This window comes from Rhyacophila brunnea, unplaced genomic scaffold (genome assembly GCF_057557595.1).
Source record: "Rhyacophila brunnea isolate RB1 unplaced genomic scaffold, BYU_Rbru_1.0 scaffold_15, whole genome shotgun sequence".
NCBI lineage: Eukaryota > Metazoa > Arthropoda > Insecta > Trichoptera > Rhyacophilidae > Rhyacophila > Rhyacophila brunnea.
Window position 1 is genome coordinate 22,098,856 of NW_028232806.1, and position 19,162 is coordinate 22,118,017.

A 19,162-nucleotide genomic window follows, 5' to 3' on the forward strand; every position below is an offset into this window, starting at 1 on the left:
ACACGTCAAAATAGGGTGGTCAGATAAAAATATCATTGGAACATACAAATTAATATTACTCAAAATCACAAGTCCACGGTTGTATCAAATCAATGGCGTATTATGAATAAAATCGTTCTAGCAAAAAAAATGTGAATTAAATAATTAATTGTATTCATAATCCTACCACAAATAGAAGAATCCATAGTCAAGGAATATCAAAACGTGAAACGAGGAAAATAAGTTTTATTTTTATGGCAAGTGGATGTGTCAAAATATTACTAACCTCCAAATGCCTCCAAATGAATAATGAAAGCTCGCTCTTGCGATTTGTCGATTTGTAATGCTGGCAAGCGGGACCTGTTAAAACACGTGAAAGGGAAAAAACATATAATTAATTGCAAAAGCATGTCCACCCGACAGACTCCCCTCGGCGTGCCTTCAATAAGTGGCCGTGTTACAACTGGGAGGCGAATCGCGGAAGGAGAAATAAGATTGGCAGCTTTCGTCGCTGAACTTGATATTCCCGTGAATGTTATGGAGCATTTACCTGATCTTATAAAAACCATTTGCGGCGATTCAAAAATCGCGTCAGGTATAAAATGCAGCAGAACAAAAACCACAGCAATTTTGAAAAATGTTACAGGGGAAATCACCAAGGAATCGTTAGTTAAAATTTTTTACACGGAGTAAACTCTCATTGATTGTTGATGAGAGTGAGTTTGTTTGGTGACGCGATATATGGTAAATATAGTAAAATAGTAAAGTGGTAGATGCATTTTTTGACCTCGTTCCCCTGACAGATGCATCTGCAGATAGCCTGCATAAACATGTTGGAAGCGTTCACAGCAGTAAATATACCGTATAATATAAAGGTAACATGATTGGATCACTTCTGGAGTGTTATTTAAAAACTAATTATGTCAATGGGAACCCATTAGATAAAATGGAGTACAGAAACCCAAGACATTTCTTGCCTTTAGAAAAAATGTATCTTGGAGCAATAGTCACTGCTGAGCTATCTAATGGAAAACATAATTTATCTGGCGTGGAGTTGCTGGAATTTAGGACTTGATGTCTAGATTTTTTTATTGAGAGATCAAATCAGATTTATAAAAGATTTCCGTTTGATTGTCCAGTAATTAAAAATCTTGAGCTTTACTGAACCCCAAAAATGTACTGGAAAGAAAACAGCATTCTACAGCCAGCATTGCGAGCAACTTCCCCAATATTGTGTGTAATAATAAATTACAAGATTTAGACACTGAGCGGAAGTTGTTAAGAAATACCACACTAGATGTCATACCGACCATAGATAGCATAGATACCGCGGTAGATGAATTTTCGAGTGCTGTAAGAATTTAAGATCAAGTCTATTGTGTCTCCCACATTCGAGTGCCACTGTGGAGCGTATGTTTTCAACGGTGAATTTATTGAAAACATAGCAACAAAATAGGCTGACGACAAAAACTATTGTAGGACTCATTCATACGAAAAGACTTCTACACGAAAAAACATGTTTTAACTTCACTACCGGTGAAAATCTCCTCAATAAAATGAATGTGAATAATATGCATAAAGATGAGAATGATAGCGATGAATAGTTTTATTATTGTTATTTTTTTTCATAATTATTATTACAAGACCATAATATTCTCAAGTGCATCAAGGTCGTTCGGTATCTGCACAAGGTGAGTTCTTTCCTTGTTTGTGTTTTCCATAATATTTGTAAGCAAATTGATGATTATGTTAATAGTAAACTTGAAATGATTAATGCACGCCTGAAAAATAAGTCTGCAATGGAATATTTCTGTAAAATAAAGCCTAAGCTCAGCCCAAGCTAATTATTTTTGAACTTTCTGAATTTTGTCTAAAAAAAACGAGACGTTAATCACCTTTCGTGGAATTTTTGTCTAAAAAAACCAAACGTTAATTACCTTACGCGGCATTTTACTTTAATCACTTTACGTGTAATTTTTTGAAAATGCAGAAAAGTATTGGTCATTCAGAATCTGAAATCTACTGAAATTTTTTGTCACATTCTACTGAAATTTAAAATTTTGACTTGTGCAACACTGCTCCAAAATGAGATTCACCACAGACGGGTGGTGGTGACGGGGTTAAAGGCATAATATTATTTAGCAAAGTTTAGAGTTAAGAATTTAGTCAAAATACATCCAATATTGATATCTACAATAGAGTAAAAATCCAGTATGACAGTTAATAAAATAATATGGTAATGCTTATTGAAGGGAAACCAAAATTTTATTGTCATCACTAATTTGTGAATAAAAAGTAATTTTACTCTTATATTGTAGGTGTAATAAATGGATAACTATAATTTCTCAGTATTATTTACATACAGAGCTACTTACTGATTAAAATACGAAATAAACTCTTTCCTAACTGCATACGCTGACAAATTGCTCCTACTAAGATTTGTTTGTTGAAAAGACGTCAAGGCCTGTGCATTGTGAGATAAACAAATAATATCTTTTTCTTCATTTATATGAAGTTCTCCTTTTACTTTAAGATACTTGTGCAAGCAACACGCAGCCTTAACGATATCAACCACAGTATCTACATGTAATTCAAATGCTTTTAAAAATACCCTCCATTTTTGAACCAAAATACCGAATGTACTCTCTACCATACGTCTTGCACTATAAGTGTGATTATAATTTTTTAGTCTTTTATCACGAATAGCTATATCCGTTGCAAAAGGTCTCATCAAAAATGTTTCGAATTTGAAACCTCCATCTCCAATAAAAACGTGAGACACTGGTTGTATTCTACCTGGTAATGGTTTTGGCCCGGGAATATTCCATTGATTGTTAACAAGCTTGTCGTAGAAAGAAGACCTTTGGAAAATCGTGCTGTCACTATCTTTACCATAGCTACCAACATCAATCATAATAAATTTATACTCTGGGTCTACCACGGCAACCAACACGATGGAGAATTTTTGTTTTTTGCAAAAAATGTAGTGATCCAGTGTTCGGTGGGCATTTTATATATGTTACGCCGAATGTGCGAAATTGAATATTACATGAAATGGGCAAAATTTTGCCTAAATCATGAAAAATGCAAGCCTGTTGCCTTATTCATGAATTAGACAAAATATCTGGAGAGTGCATGAAATCGGCAGTAATTTTTCTGCCTACTTCATGTCTTGGACAAATTAGATAGTAGCGCTACGGTGGTATTTTTTGCAACTAAACTAAATGTATCAAATGCTCATGGATTGGTCAAAATGTACATTTATATTATCTATGGTCAAAATAGATGATCGCGCTCCGTGGTGTTTTTTGCAACTAAACAAATGTGTCAAATGTCATTGATTTGAATGACGTTCATATCCATTTACTATGCGCAAAAAAAATCTAGAACTATAAGGCCTACCGCGCATGGACGATTACATAACCGGCCGGTAGCATTCGGACAATCGTTGGTTTGCTCGCGCATGATCCAAATTATTACCGGCCAGTATGTTTGAGCGCGCATGGCGGGATATAGATCGGAGGCAATGCGCGCGCACTAAAGATATGCTGCCGCACCGAAAAATGGCGGACGCAATATAAGAAACGTCAAAATGGATTTTGTAGAGCTTATATTATATAATATATAGAGGTTTTGTATAGATTATCAAACTGTTTTAAAATGTGGGTGTATATATTATTAATTTATGAAGAAAGAAACTGAAAAAATGGGACTGGTACGCGCATGCAAAGCCAATAGGTACGCATCGATGAACTGTCAAGTCAAGTGTGGCGGTTCGATGTATGCGTGCGCTACATACGACCGCGTCACTTGTGTGTGCATGTATGAGTGCACTCTCGGCCGGCCATGACTTGTCGTGTGCGGGCTCTCATTTAAAAGCATTGCCAATGGGACCCCGGCCGGTTCGAATCGGTGTAAAATTTTGTGTCTGAACACAGATTTTCAATTCGGCAGTTCGCTCGATCGTCCATGCGCGGGATTGCATTGCAATACAATGGTTACAACTCCTCGATTGTTGACCGTACGATAGGAAATCGTTCATGCGCGGTAGGCCTAATATGATAACGGAAGAATTTTATTGAAAAGTATTTTCGCGATTTGATTCATGCTTGGGTATCAATTGTGCAATGGTGGATTGAATGTTTGTGATAGTTTGTTGACACTTGATAGCTAACCTCAAAATGGACATTCAGTTGAATAATTTAATTCAGAATTACAAAACCTAACCTAACCTAACCTCACCTAATAATAATAATATTATATTATGTCCAATTATAACTAATAAAACTATCCGTATTAAATTTACTTTTTCTTCTGTCATGTTGACAGTTCAAGAATTCCATACCGTGGCGAATTCATGTACTCAGCAGAAAAATTACCTAATTCATGAATAAGGCAACAGGCTTGACTATTACATGAATTAGCCAAAATTTTGCCCATTTCATGTAATAGTCAATTTCGCACATTCGGTGTAACATATACACATGTCTTCCGTCAATACTTTCAATACAATTGCGAAATCTCCACCTTTCGTTAAATCCAGCTTCAGACTTCTTCCATGTTGTTTCCGTAGGTAATGGCATATAATATTGGTTGTAATACTTTCCAAATCGCTTGACTTACTTCTTTTACTATTACACTAACCGTTGTAAATCCAATACTATATGAAAGACCGATTGTTTTATATCTATCTCCTAGCAACGTATCTGAAACAAATTTATTTTTACAGGTAATGATTGGAGTTCCAAGTGGAAGAGCCTGAGGGACAATTATAACAAGTTTAACTTCTGGTCAAACTTATAAAAAGTACAAGAACTGCATATTTCGTCAGATGAAGAAGGACCCGAGAAGAAAATTACCGCGCCGTCCGAAATTGCATCGAATGCTCAGAGTATTTTCCCCAACAAACGCCTGCGATTGGATTCACATGATACTTGGTCTTGTAATGAGGCCGCAGACGTCTGCAGCATTCCATTCACGGGGCAGCCAGGACTATGCAAACGACAATCAATGCCTTTGAGGCCGACAAGTCGGAGTATGCATGCGGCATATCGCAAATTTTCCACCGAAACTAACCGGTACGTACATGTTTTATCAATTTATATATTTATAGTTTACTAGCAGTATCACCCAGCGCTGCCCGAGAGTGGAATGGTTTAATATTTGAAAATAAAAATTCTAAATTTAATACTCAGAGTGCAAAGGATTGAATTTAAAAAAGTAAAAAAATATAATATTAGAGATTTTTATTTTTAACATATAGTATATTTCTATACATTTATTGCATTTAAATATCTTAAAAAGTAGTACATATTCAATTTATTATTTTAAGGCTTTTCTATATAATACAATCCATCATTCTAGGGCTTTTCCATATACAATATTTGTGGCTTTTCCATTTGGTGCCAAAATATATAGATTTTTACTACTCCCCACCTTTGATGCCCCTACATACAATTGTCCATGAGTGAAGCATTCCGATATAATGTGGCAGCACGCGTAACGCGTCGCCCGCGCCAACCTGCCGATTTGCGATTTTAATAACACAATTATTTGCATCTAACTTTGCCATTTGCCCTCCGATCGAGCTGAAATAAAAGCCAATATTTTTTAAATGTACACATTCTAGCGACATTTTCAATAAAAATAATTACAAGATAAAAAGAACTTTATATATACGTTTTTAAATTTTCTGTTGAATTATTATGTTCAATATGCTCAAACTTGTACTTGATATTATGAAGTAAATAAAAAACAAACAAACAAATATAGAATACTGAAATGTCATTTTGATACTTCATTTTGATTTCCATAGTAACGCACGTATATATTAATAATTTAGTTGCTAGGACCACCCCCTTAGCAACCAATAATAGTCTTTTAATTTTTACGGATTTTTCTGAAATAACTTTCCTTACAAAACAGAATTAACTGAAAATGAATTCAATTCTGCTTAAAGATGGCTAAAAGTATTAAAAGAAAGCATTGGCATCGTGTTCTGATATATTCTAAAAGTTTCAAATGTCTAGCTACTAGTTGGGAAGTTAGTTAAAAATCGATTGCAAGATTTGTACTGGACAAACAACCACCGGACAAACAAGAATACGAGCTAATAAAAACTTTGTAAAAAATGGAGGTTGCCCATTAACTTCCGCGTTTCAAGGCCTTGTAATCGGAGCCGCTTTTCTGCAAAAACCGTAAAACTGTCCCCAGGGTGCAACAGGTTAAATCTGAAATTTGAGACCCCGACCACGCACTCTCGCCTAGGTCTCATAGGTTGCTGGGTGCTGGTATAGACAATTGACAATAAACGAAACATTTTGATACAATTTTGGGTATTTCTTTTGCAATATACCTAGTCAGATCATATTTACAGATCAAAATAATATTTCCCATATTTGACACTGCTCAAAAAAATTACCCCAGTACAGTAAAACCTCGTTAATACAAATTCCATGGGACCGAAAATCGAAAAAAAATTCGAATTACGAATTGTATGGGGGAAAAATATATAAATTTTGAAAAAAAAATTTTTTTTGATTTTCATTAATTTCGTTTCTGATTATAAATTAAAAGTATGGTTTTATATGAAAATAATTTTCAAGGGACTTTGTTTTCGGGAAAATTTCGAATTACGGCCAATTTCGAATTATCAGTGTTCTTACTAACGAGGTTTTACTGTACTCAATATTTCTTTATTCTTCTTCAGATACGCCATGGAGGGGTCATCCGTGTCTACGGCCAGTGAGAAATGGAGGGACCTTCTAAGGTGCCGCAGGCCTACTTCTACCTTTGTATTCTGATGGGCGCAGTGTGAAAGTCAACCATCAAAAGCTACTTGTCCATAAGAAAGGTTATGGATGCCACTGGTGAGATTTGAAACTATCTCCAAGAATGTGCACTTTGCGGATGACAAAGATGCTTCTCCAGGAGATAGGTCCAAAAAGATTCGCCACATAATAACTCATCTGCGTAAGAGATTTCACGATGTTTATAAACCGAAGTACAAGCTTTGAATCGATGAAAGCTTGATGAAGTTCCGGGGACATTTATGCCATGTTCAGTTCAATAGGAATAAACGTGAATAAAGTTTTATAAACTTTGTGAGTCTCAGTCAGGGTATTGTTTCAATTTCAGTATATATACTGGGACGAAGGAGGGAGATCTGGACTTGCCGTCTAGTGAAGCGATTGTGCATCATCTATTGTCAGGCCATGAGGCTGATGGGCACACTTTCTTCCTAGACAACTGGTATTCGTCTCCAAATCTTTTTCTCAGCCTAAAAGAAAAAGGAACAAACTGTGTAGGTATAGTTAGGACCAACCGCAAGAATATGCCTACGAGTATGAAAGGAAAGAAGAAAATGGCGAAAAGTGAAATGTCGTGCCTGTTCAGTTATGGATTGATGACACTCCAATGGATGGATAAAAACCTAGTCACAATCTTATCCACCATTCATGAGGGCATCTCTATGACTGCAACAGGCAAAATGATTCACCGTGGCCAGCAGGCAGTTACCAAACCCCAGGCCGTTATTGACTACAATAATGGCATGGGGGGGAGTAGATCGTCAAGATCAGTGCCTGGCCTCCTTCCCGATTATGCGTAGGTATATCAAGGGGTATAAGAAGATATTATTCATCTATATATGGCCTTATTTAATTCATCAGATTTTTTAAAAAATATCTTCTGGCCGATTGCACTACAATGAGTTTAGAGTCAACGTGGCAGAACAGATGCTGCAAAGAGTTACTTTCCCTCACTATGGCAGAAAAGGTAGGCCCTCAGTTAGTAATGGACCTTTGCAGGCATTGCAATGGGCTCATTTTCCAGGAAATATTCCTGGTGGCCCTGGGGGAAAACAGTATCCCACAAGGTAATGCCACGTTTGTCGTGCAAGAAAAAAAGATTCTAAAACACGCTGGGAGTGTAAAAAATGCATGGTAGCTCTCCATCTTCCAAAGTGTTTCGAAGACTACCATACCAAGCTCCATTTTTACTTAAAATTTTTATGTTTTCATGTGTTTTTATTGATCTTTTCTTTAATTCCTTACCATTTTGTCAATAAAATTTTATGTAAAAAAAAAATCTCTTTTTATATTTATTTCCAAAAACCTTTAAATACATTGTCATAACACAATAATTAGAAATAAAAATTCAATAACTACGCAATGTTACAAAAATAATTGGAATCAAGTATATAATATAAAAGTTATAGCAATTTTAGTATAACATAATATACTCTTGTAAATCTGGCTGTTGGTCCAAAGTTTTTCCCATTTTAATCTGTCTTCAATGGGTTAAGTACCTAGTAGATATTAAAACAATATTATTCTTTATTAATTATTACTTATTTCATAAAACAATAAAAATGTAAATACCTTAAAAAAAACTCCCAGTCTTCTTTTGCAGAAATGGCCTTTCTCCAATTGGTATCTTCTTTTTCTATGTCTAATTTAATTAGATTATAATATAATTCATCGAAGCTTTGTATTGACATGCGAAAGTAAATAAAAAATCGTTTTTCATCTTTAAGCGATGGTGCCCACAGAACGCGTCGGGCGCCGCACTCGCGCAAAATTTCTACAAGTGGCGCATAAATCATTGAAAATACAACGTAATCAAATACGCCAGCGCCCACTGGATATGGCGACGCATTATACGCGCGCGCCGCATGAATCATCGTTTTTTCGCGAATCACCGCTTCTCGGCGATACGAATGAAAGAAAATACAATGGAGTCCATTCATTGAACACAGCGAGCAAAAACACGCTGCGCGAGGCATCGTCGATCGACGGGCGGAAAGCAATTATTTAATTACAGAGAAGTCATTGTTTTATTTTATTGCGTGTTCAGTTTATCGCTGGTTGAATAATGTCGTCAATATTTTTATTGCTTTGTTATGAGAGGCGCTGTAATAATATTTATTTTGTGCTGCTTGGGCCGCTTACTACATAAGTGAAGGGTAATGCGCGGCGAGAGACGTGTGATTATGGTTATGAATAAACACTGCATACGCGGACTTCGCGCGCCCGACGCGTTCTGTGGGCACCATCGCTAAGCAATTGCTGAAAAAGAACGTTAAATTCTACTTTTTCTTCTCGCTTCGTATTTATCGGATGCACCCAGTGCTTTTGTTTTGTTTGAGACGCCTGTAAACTCCACAAAAGTAATGCTTCTCTCTCTAATCTCTAATCTTCTGAAGATGAGCTGTCAAACGACATGTTACACATACAATGTTTGTATACAAATGGAATGGGTTTGCTGTCAGAACTCGTATTGAACGCTACCGTCAATGGTCAGTTGAACGCAGAACGCCGACCGCTCTCTGTCTGCTCAAGCCCTAAGTCAAAAGAGGGGTGGCGAATTGTGCACTTATAACAATTATGTACATACCAAGGGGCAGATTCACCAGTAGTTTGAGTACGCAAAGCCAAGGCTTGGTGAGAAGAGAAGTTCAAAAATGACAAATTCGAAATGACGAAAATACTGCTCTTACAATCATGGCCACCACATCGTCGCTATAGGATTTGTTTCCAGAATATCCATTTTTGTCGAAATCGACATTTTAATACAGTTCAATTTCTTTTATCGAACTCTACCGAAATCATTTATAAAAACAATATATTTTTATCTAGGAACAGAGATATTTTTTTGAAAAACCCGAATACGCCATGTTAAGTTACAATTACTCCGTGTTGTTCTCCCGAATGTCCAACTATTCGTACCTGAATATCCAAGTTAATTTCGGTCGAAATAAATCTCTGGCTGAGTTTTTATTTCCCGAATATGACTTTTAGCCAATCAAACCGCGCTGACGCCGTGCATCTCGCTCCCACATTCACGCTGTCCAGCTCTAAAACAATCACGCCCACTTTCATATTTTTCGGCCGTCCGGAATGCTCTTTCAAATTTCGTCTTATTGATATTGTTTTTAAAGTTACTATTGTTTTAATAGTGAATTCATCAAATTTGAAGAGATCATTTATAGCTGATACATCACCAGTTCGCCCTGAACTTATAGTAAAGTTATGGAAGTGAGTATTTTAACCTAAATAACTGCATTTTGTTTTGATAAATGACACAAAATCCCAACGGCTATATGAATTCTACAGTGTGACCCGGCAACTACTATGACGTAAAAAATAATTATTAATTAAACATTGTTTGTCTTTATTTTACTTTTAATCTAGGTATTTCTATGAAAATAAAGGCGATGCTATTATTTATTTTTGAATGCGCTGATAGTTAATTTAATTTAATATGTATGTTAGTAACTATTTATTTGGTAAATATTATATACTTAGGATATTGGTACCTACCTAATATTAGCAGCCAATGGTAATTAATTTATAGATGCTAATATTTTGTATTGTCATTCCAATAGTAAATATATAATATTTATTTGGTGGTTTGTAATAAGTTTAATTGTTAATTATAGAAATATATAGATATAATAATATACATATAATAATATACATTTTTTTTGGAAAAAGTATTAATATAAAATTGTTAGCAAGTACGAGTAAGTACCATCATAAAATATTGGAGAAATCCGTGACGTCGGTTAGTAATTGAAGTAGTAGATACCTACTTTTATTTAATAAACCAAAACCGATCGCCGATAGTCGCTTGATTTTGAAGAATACTGATGAGCAGGTATTAAAAGGCCAATAGTTAAAGTTTGTCGTCATAAGTATGTCACCTCGTAGCATAGTGGATAATTTGTGGACTGGGTCGTAAACCCAGGAGATGCAGGGACGATTCCTGCCAGGTGTCTTACTTTTTTCAAAAAGATTTTTTCTATTGGTTATAATATATTTTCTCAGAAGTGATTTTAAAAATTATGTAAGTTCAATAATTAGAATGGTACATTCTTAAATCTTGTGAATTATTCGTTGAATAAAAAAAAAAGATTATTAAAAACTATTTTATTACTTATTACGAAAAAAGCGAATGCCGCATGTTATTATTACCTACGAACTTGGGTTATTACGATCATTAGGTATTTAAATAGTAAAAGTAATCATTAACAATTATCGTGTAAATAAATATAACATTTGAGGTGCGTACTTTTTGACCACTCAGTAATCCGTGGGCCGTGCAGCAATACGCTACGGTCTTAAGTCCCGAACGTCCTTGTTTTGTCCCGAATATCCATTATTCTGAGAGAGCGCTAAAAATTTCCCGAATATCCACAACGAGTACTTGTAAATAAAACGCTTTTTCTGTGCATTTACTGATTTATACCAGTATATTATTCTTGGAATCTATTCTTAGATAATGTTGCAATCATACAGTGTAGAAAAAATGATTGATACATCTACTGATATTTCATAATACGACAATGAAATTTGTTTTCCGTCTCCTGAAAAATTGACATTTGGTCTATTCGGGAAACAAATCCTATAGCGACGACATCCTGAAGCGGGCCTCAAGGCTAGGATCTTTGTCGGGCCCCCCTACCTATCGCTAAGGATACTGGCAGTGTGACGCTCCACAGTAGCATTTTCCAAATGGCGTTCACGGTAAAATTAAGTACCCTTTAGTGTATTTTCAATACTTACATCCACTTCAATTATGAAGTTATCACGTAACGATGCAATTAAAAATTATATCGCACAACCACATATTTTAAAATATAACCATTAACAAATGAAAATAGCGTCGCAGGCGACTTTTTAATTGTATTAGAGCAAATTTGTAATGTGTGTTTATCTCACTTATTTGGTCGACTCGCCACGCCGGGCCCCCCATGAGCAAGGGCCCCCAGGCTAGAGCCCTGTCAGCCCCCCCCTTGTGGGGGCCATGCTTACAATATTATGAAATTATTTATTACAAAGGATAAATTTAATATAAATATAGCAGTCATAAAAATGATCATCTATTAATGTCTCTATCAAAGGTCTTCAATTAGTTCATTATATAATCTAAATTGCTCTATGTTTTTTTGCAATCATTTCTGCAATTCAGAATAATCAAAAGAAGTTTCAGACTCTGATGGTGATATTACCGATGAAAGTTCTTTAATAATATACTGCTTTCTATTGTCATTGTATGACTTTTATAATTATTTATTTTAGTGGTAATAAGCATTGCTATCTAAAACTAAAAATTTGTCTCATAATAATTGTCATCTCGCAATATGGTATTATTTATTTTGATGGTGCAATTTTCGGTTGTAAGAGCCAAGAGCCCACAAAATATCAGTGCTTTCTGACCCTGGAAGCTCTTAATTTGCCACTGAGTACACAGACAGGGTGGGTAATACATTTTTTGTTTTTGTTTCAACACTCATCAATGGGCTCCAACATTTCACCTTGCTTGGGCCATTGTGAAGGTGAGCATGACAAAGATATGAAAATGCAAATCTCGTCTTATATCTCCTACATAGGGTAAAATAGAAAACTACCTATTATCATTCATTTTGTAACATGAGAAAAGATAGCTTGGGAAAATTTTAAAACACCAACAATTATATTTTAAAATTTATTATGAAAACATAAGAGATCTCCAAAACCTGGCTGCGTACATATCCAAGTAAATAAATAAATAAATAAATAGAGATTTTTCAATAAATAAATAAATTATTTTAATCCAATGAAATTTTTACTATAATATTTATACTTAATATGTTAATTTACAAAGCACTAAAATATATCATGGCAACAATTAACAGAAACATTAAAAGTTTTCCTAGCAATTATTCAATAAATAATTGTAGGAAAACTAACTATGTATTAAATAATTATTTAATATTTTGCTTTCAATAATCGAATAGGATTTTAATTTTAAAACATATATATATTTAAATCAATGTTAGTAATGTGCTCAGGAGACAATTATTAATTACATTTAGGCGTTATAAAAAGTAATATTAGAAAAAATAAGTATTAAGAATAATAAGAACATACTGCAAAACAGAATATTGAATTCATTATATTCTTATATTGTTTTATTGCAAATAATTTACTAAATTAATAAGCAGGCAAGTATTTTAAAGTGATATTCCTTCATAAAAATAACAATTAACTATTGAAATTACATTGTATATAACTAAAACACGAGCTCCCAACCTTTCTGTTATGAGAGGCTTTTGAAGAACTAATTAGTATGAAAAAATAATATTGACATTGATCCAATATCAAAATAAATTGTTAATGGATGTATCGATGTTTGAATATCAGACTTTAATATGAACCTTCTTCGGACAGAATTTCATATTAAAATCAGAAAATTCCCCAGAACTTGGGAGCAAATAGTTTTAATAGGTATAAAATAAATAAAAATGCAATGAACAAATACATCCACTAACATAAACAGTTAATTACCGCTAGAAAAAATAAATATTAAGTCGTCTTGATGAGGTTAGAAATATTCTTGTGTTTTATAGTAAATCAATAGAAACTATAAAAGAAAAATCAAATGCAAAGTTTGCTAATATAAAAGAAGAAGCAAGCCCACTGCAGAAAATGTGATTGTTGATAATCCATGTCGAAAATTTTATTTCATGAATACTTTTAATACTTTCTTCACTTTGAAAGCATTTTTATGCAAACAAGGAGAGAGAGTGTCGTCGCAGGTTAGTTCACCATTATTAATTGGGGATGCGAATCGGAAAAGGTTGGAAAGCAGTGACCTAATTCTAGTTATATAATATATAAGTATTCATATTTCAAGGCAGCATGAAAATTTATGGATGTTCTTTAAAACAAAATGTATCTAATTTAGAAATATTATAATTTTAAGATAATTGTGTATTCTATTCACAATACATAAAATACCATGTCTTAATAAGTATATTGTAAATAAACGATTTTAGAAAAAAGTGCATTTACTTAGTAGGTATTCTTTATTATACTTAAATAATTTAAGAAATCTTTATTAAAATTTTTATCTTGTGCAAATATAGGAATGCCATTACCTATTACTGAACATGCTGTCTATTACAAAAGTCTTTTTAAGAAATGGTTTCGTAAGTAACTATCTTCAGTGATACACAATACTATAATACAATTAGACGGCGAGGATTAAACAATATAGGTGACATATTATGTATGATAAATAAATTATTTAGGAGCAGTTTTCATATCATCACATACATATTTACGAGTGAAACAGGATTCAAACATGTTGTCATGTGCGATTACTATAGAGAAGACTTTGAAGCATTAACAATAATTGAAGATATTGCAGAATTGACAGCTGAGGAAGTTCTTAATCTAGAACAAATTCTAGAGATTATTTATTGTTAGTTTGAGAATTTTGATTTTAAGTAGGCAATGGAACCACCTATCTCCCATTGTTATGTCAACTGTATCCTTTTTACATGGTATTCGCTGAAGAGTATCCTCCGTACAAAAAGAGAATCGGATGTACTGCTTTGTAAAAAAAAGTTATAAACAATTATTTCCTAACATTAGATTATACCTATCCTATTGTCATTTAAATGTTTTGACTTAATTAATTATTGTTCTTCATCAAACATTAATAAACATGAATATTAAAAAAAATATCAGTAATAATGTATTATTTGAGAACGACACCTCATTTACAGAATGTTGAAAACAGTTATGTAGAATTTATAATTGCATATTATTTAGCTTTGAAGCTGATTTACTTAATTCGGTCACCAGTGCACTTTAATTCGTTCAATCCCCAGTAATAACTGAACTTTCATTATTCATTAATAGGAAATATTAATTGGTTGCGCACAGATGTTGCAAGTCTAATTTTGTATGTTTTGAGAAAATCGAATTTGAACGATGGCGTGCGAAATGCCCACATTATTATGTACTTGAATGATATAATACCCTATTTTAAAAGTACAATATTTTAACAGCACATAAAAGGTACAACGCAGACAGGCGTTAAATACAAATAAGACGTTTGACTTGTTCAATTCAATAATTATGATATACTCATGTGCTGAATTTGATAAACTCTAGGCAGTAAAATCTTCAGCCAAGTACATAGGGAGAGTGTCAGGAAAAAATATTATTTTGATAATTAAAAAGTTTTGTAGTTTGTGTTGTGTTATTTATGATTGATATTATAGAAATAAACATAAGAAATATTGAACTGTGTGTTTTTTAGGTTGTCCTGCCTTTTGCTCTTTTTTTATTTCGCATGGTAAAATAATTATCTATCAACGGCACACAATAACCCTTCGATAGAATAGTTAAAACTTTCTTAGTAAATAGATATTTAAGACAACAACCGAAAGATTAGTATGTACCTATGTATTGTTTTTTTTATTGAAATCACAATTTTATTAAAAATAATACCAGTGTTTTAGTAAATTTTTGAGTCACATGACTAGATTAGTATGTCCTACTCAAGTGTTCGTTTATAAGTGGTTTATTTAGTATAGAACACTAATAAAAATAATTATAGTAACATGACATTGGATTCAATCAGAATTTAGTCAGAAAATGTAATCATTGATTGCATTGATCCATGTGTAATAGTGTTCACTCAATGTAGCTTTTTACATTGATGTAGCAATAATGTTTAGGGTGATCATAATGTAAGATGGCACGTGTTCTTGGAAGTTGGTATATTTTAAAGGTCTTCATAAGGGCTTCCACACCGTACGTTGTAGAACTGGTCGCAGACTTGGAACTGTTCATTGAAGAGAGTTCCGCTTGTACAGAGGTTTGACGAGACAAGCTTCTCGTGAATGCATAGATGAAAAGCCTGCAAAGAATTTTAAAAAATATATATCAGGAGTTAAATAAAACTTATTAATTGTAGAAATAAAAATGAGGACAGAATAAAGATATTTTAATTGGACATTTTATTGGGATTTGATTTCTTAAAGTTTTCTTCATTCAATTCTTACAGTAAGTAGCCAAGTAATGATATAATATCAGGAAGAAGTAAATCATGAATAATTAATTACCTCTTAATAAACACTGATACTTTTGTGAAGATCAGATATTACAAGTTTGTAAAAGATAAGAATGTCGGTGTGTGATTGTTTTGAAATTTTTGTAATAATAATAATCATAAACCCCTAAAAAATAACCAAATTAATTTTACCACATTAAGTCACCTCTATTTAATTCCCCAATAATAGTAAATCGTATGGTATAATATACCTCCTATGTCAATCTAAACTTAGTTATTTAAATGCATGTTCTTGTCGCTTTCTGCGTATTCTGATAATTCCGTTTTAACCAAATATGTTAAAGAAACCCTTATATATAGAGATGAAGTCTCCAGACCCATCACCTATGTACATTGAACAAACCAACAATAATTATTGTTTTCATCGCATACTGTCTCTCACATATCTACACACCAGCGTTGCTAGACGACCCAATTTTTGCGTGTCGTCCTGCTTTTTAAGCAAAAATAGATTGTCCCGCGTGGGACAGCTAAATTCACGATTATTCAATAAATTATCCATTTTCACAGAGCCAGGAAAACGGAATTGTCCGAAAATGATGTTAAAAAGATCTTCCAATAAGAAGAAGAGAAGACAAAAACTCTTGCTTATTTATTATTATGAGTAGGTACTTAGTAGAGTTATGAAAGAAAATCAGTCAAATGAATAGTTATACCAGAAATGCACGAAGAATTATGCCATGAATTATGTAGTGTGTGTCGTGTCATTTATGATTGATATTATAGAAATAAACATTCGAAATATTGAACTAGGTATGCGTTTTTTTAGGTTATCCCGCTTTTTACTTCTAAATCCCAATTTTTATATTTTACATGGTAATAATCCCGACTTGGGAAAATAAATATCTGGCAGTCTACGCGTGAGGTGTCTGTAGTAGGGATTATTGTACGATGAAAATGATCAATGCTTTATTAAACCAACAGCCGTTGCAATGTGTTGCACCGTCTAGCCATCATAGCAGGAATAAAAGTAACATAGTTCAATCGGTAAAACTCACCACCCTGAATTTCTGGATGTGGGTTCAAGTCTCATTCCGTAAAAAAAAAATCTACGATATCTTCTAATAGGTGACCTGTTATATGACTAGTTCTGTGATTTTGTTGTCGTCTTTCTTTTAAACAAATTATATTTACTGTCACCATAATAACTATGTGTCGCTAGATTTCAAGTCCATAATAGATGAATAGGAGAAAAACAGCTTTTTGTTTTCTCAAGTACACAGTCACGAGGGTGAAAGTTTATATTATTTCGATTATAGAATATTTAAAATTAATAAGTTCCACATTTTGATAATGCAGAAATGTTAGAAAGCAGTAGTTCTTCAGCAATTCACAAAAAAGTAAAAAATACCTAAAGGTGGACTTGGCTGATTTTGAAATCTAGTGACACATATGAGTTGTATAGTATCAAAAGTAGAACTGTCGCAAATATATCGAAATTTAACTAAGTAAGTATACCAAATTATTCTTCTGACCATTATGTACGATTAGCAATATAATATTCAAATCAAAATCATATGTGTGTGGTATAAAATTGTGATGGAAAATAGGGCTTGGTATCAGAATTAGAACTGATCAATACTTTGGAAACGAAAGTAGAACTGTTGAATTTGAATTAAATTTCTAATTTCTAAATGTAGAAACATATTTCATGCTATTATAACACTAAAAAACCCAATAAAACGTTTTCGTTATTTTCTCCAAATTATGAATAACGCACAGATCTACTTTTGATACTATACGACTCATATATTATGTTTATATAATTATTATATAGATTTCTGAGTTCGTTCCAAATTACGTATGTGCAACAATGAATGTTACATTCTTAAATCATTTGTATTATTCATTGGAAAAAAATCTCTTGCCATTATTGTATGAGTAGTCATTGCCATATTACCTGACAGCTGGCTTCAATATCAGCATACAGTCCCCATTGGCGGCCGGCACAAGTGAAAGAAGTATGTGGAACTTGGCTGAAAGTGGGGTGCAGAGGGGGGTCATGGGGCAGATGAAGATCATGATATGCGTCATATGGCTCATGGTACGGTATTATGTAGTGACCACAGAGTGCTGATGATGACACTGAAAAATTAAACATATAAATAATATAAATGTTGTAGGTAAATTTAATTAAATAAAAAATAATTACAAGATAAAAAGAACTTTTTATATAAGTACCTACGACGTTTATAAAATTTCTGTTGAATCATATAAACTTGACTTGACTAGCTTAAACGATCAAAAAAATTTGTACTTGATAGAAATACTGAATAATGAAATGTCATTTCATATTGATTTCCATAGTAACGCTATTATTTAATAATTTAGTTGCTAGGACCCCCTAGCAACCAATAATGGTATCGAAATAACTTTTCATACAAAACAGAATTAACTAAAAATAAATTCAATTCTACTTTAAGATGGCTGAAAGTATTAAAAAAATGCATTGGCATCGTGTTATATGATATATTCTAAAAGTTTCAAATGTCTAGCTAGTCGGGAAGTTAGTTAAAAATCGATTGCAAGATTTGTACCGGACAAATAAGAATACGACCTAAGAAAAACGTTGTAATTCATTAAATTTTATATGAATTGAAATATATTTATTTAATTAATGACTTAAATAGGCACCTCAAATTTTTATTTTTGAAATGCACAGTGAAAGAGGCAAGTTTCAAACCAAACGTTTCCAACAGAAAAATAATAAACGCCGTCAAATTTCGTTGCAAATTGTTACTGCCATTTACAAAACCAATTTCGTTTTTCTGGTAATATGCCATAAGCTCCTTACTAATTGCTTTGTTCTGCCCTCATATAGTGGGATTTTGTTATAACGTCACTACTATGTTTTGGTCACGTTTAATACCCCGTTTACACGTGCATGGAATTACTGCTGACAGTACGTATTATCAGTGACGTCCCGTGGGGGTAGGCAGACTGAGCGACGCTTGGTGGCGGCAGTTACTTGCTGGGCGGCAAATCGAGGAGAATCATTTGGAATATATTATATAAATAGCTATTATTATTTTAAAAAAATCAGCTCCCTGGTTTTGTCGGGTTCACGATGTCTAGTTTACTTCCGTTGCCCTTCGACGTCCTTGGTGACCAGAAACGACACGTGCAAATTTGCGAATAATTACAGTCTAAGTTATTAAGCAGTACGCACGGAAAATGCGTTGGTCATCTTAATTAAAGATGCACCCTCCTCTTACAGAGCGTCCCACCTACTACTCCGGGTCCACGATTTTAGTCTGTATCGAAGCGTCAC

General features: G+C 33.4%; 2 protein-coding genes and 1 long non-coding RNA gene across 3 annotated transcripts in view; 2 read left to right on the forward strand and 1 right to left on the reverse strand.

The window, feature by feature from the left end:
- The window catches only part of LOC147075037 (endoplasmic reticulum metallopeptidase 1-like), a 426,619-nt gene that overhangs the window by 158,781 nt on the left and 248,676 nt on the right, over positions 1–19,162 (forward strand). The gene's annotated exons all lie outside the window — the stretch shown is intronic.
- LOC147075042 (uncharacterized) lies at positions 214–8,057 on the forward strand. Its single transcript, XR_015070044.1, has 3 exons — positions 214–1,670; positions 4,709–5,057; positions 6,689–8,057. It is a non-coding gene; the product is annotated as an uncharacterized LOC147075042 (long non-coding RNA).
- Positions 15,544–19,162, reverse strand: part of LOC147075043 (U-scoloptoxin(01)-Er1a-like) — a 54,206-nt gene continuing 50,587 nt past the window's right edge. Inside the window, exons 2-3 of the mRNA XM_085943235.1 lie at positions 17,792–17,976; positions 15,544–15,678 (exon numbers count right to left, since the gene is read on the reverse strand). Coding sequence (XP_085799361.1) covers positions 15,544–15,678; positions 17,792–17,976 — 320 coding nt within the window. The remainder of the gene's footprint in view (positions 15,679–17,791; positions 17,977–19,162) is intronic.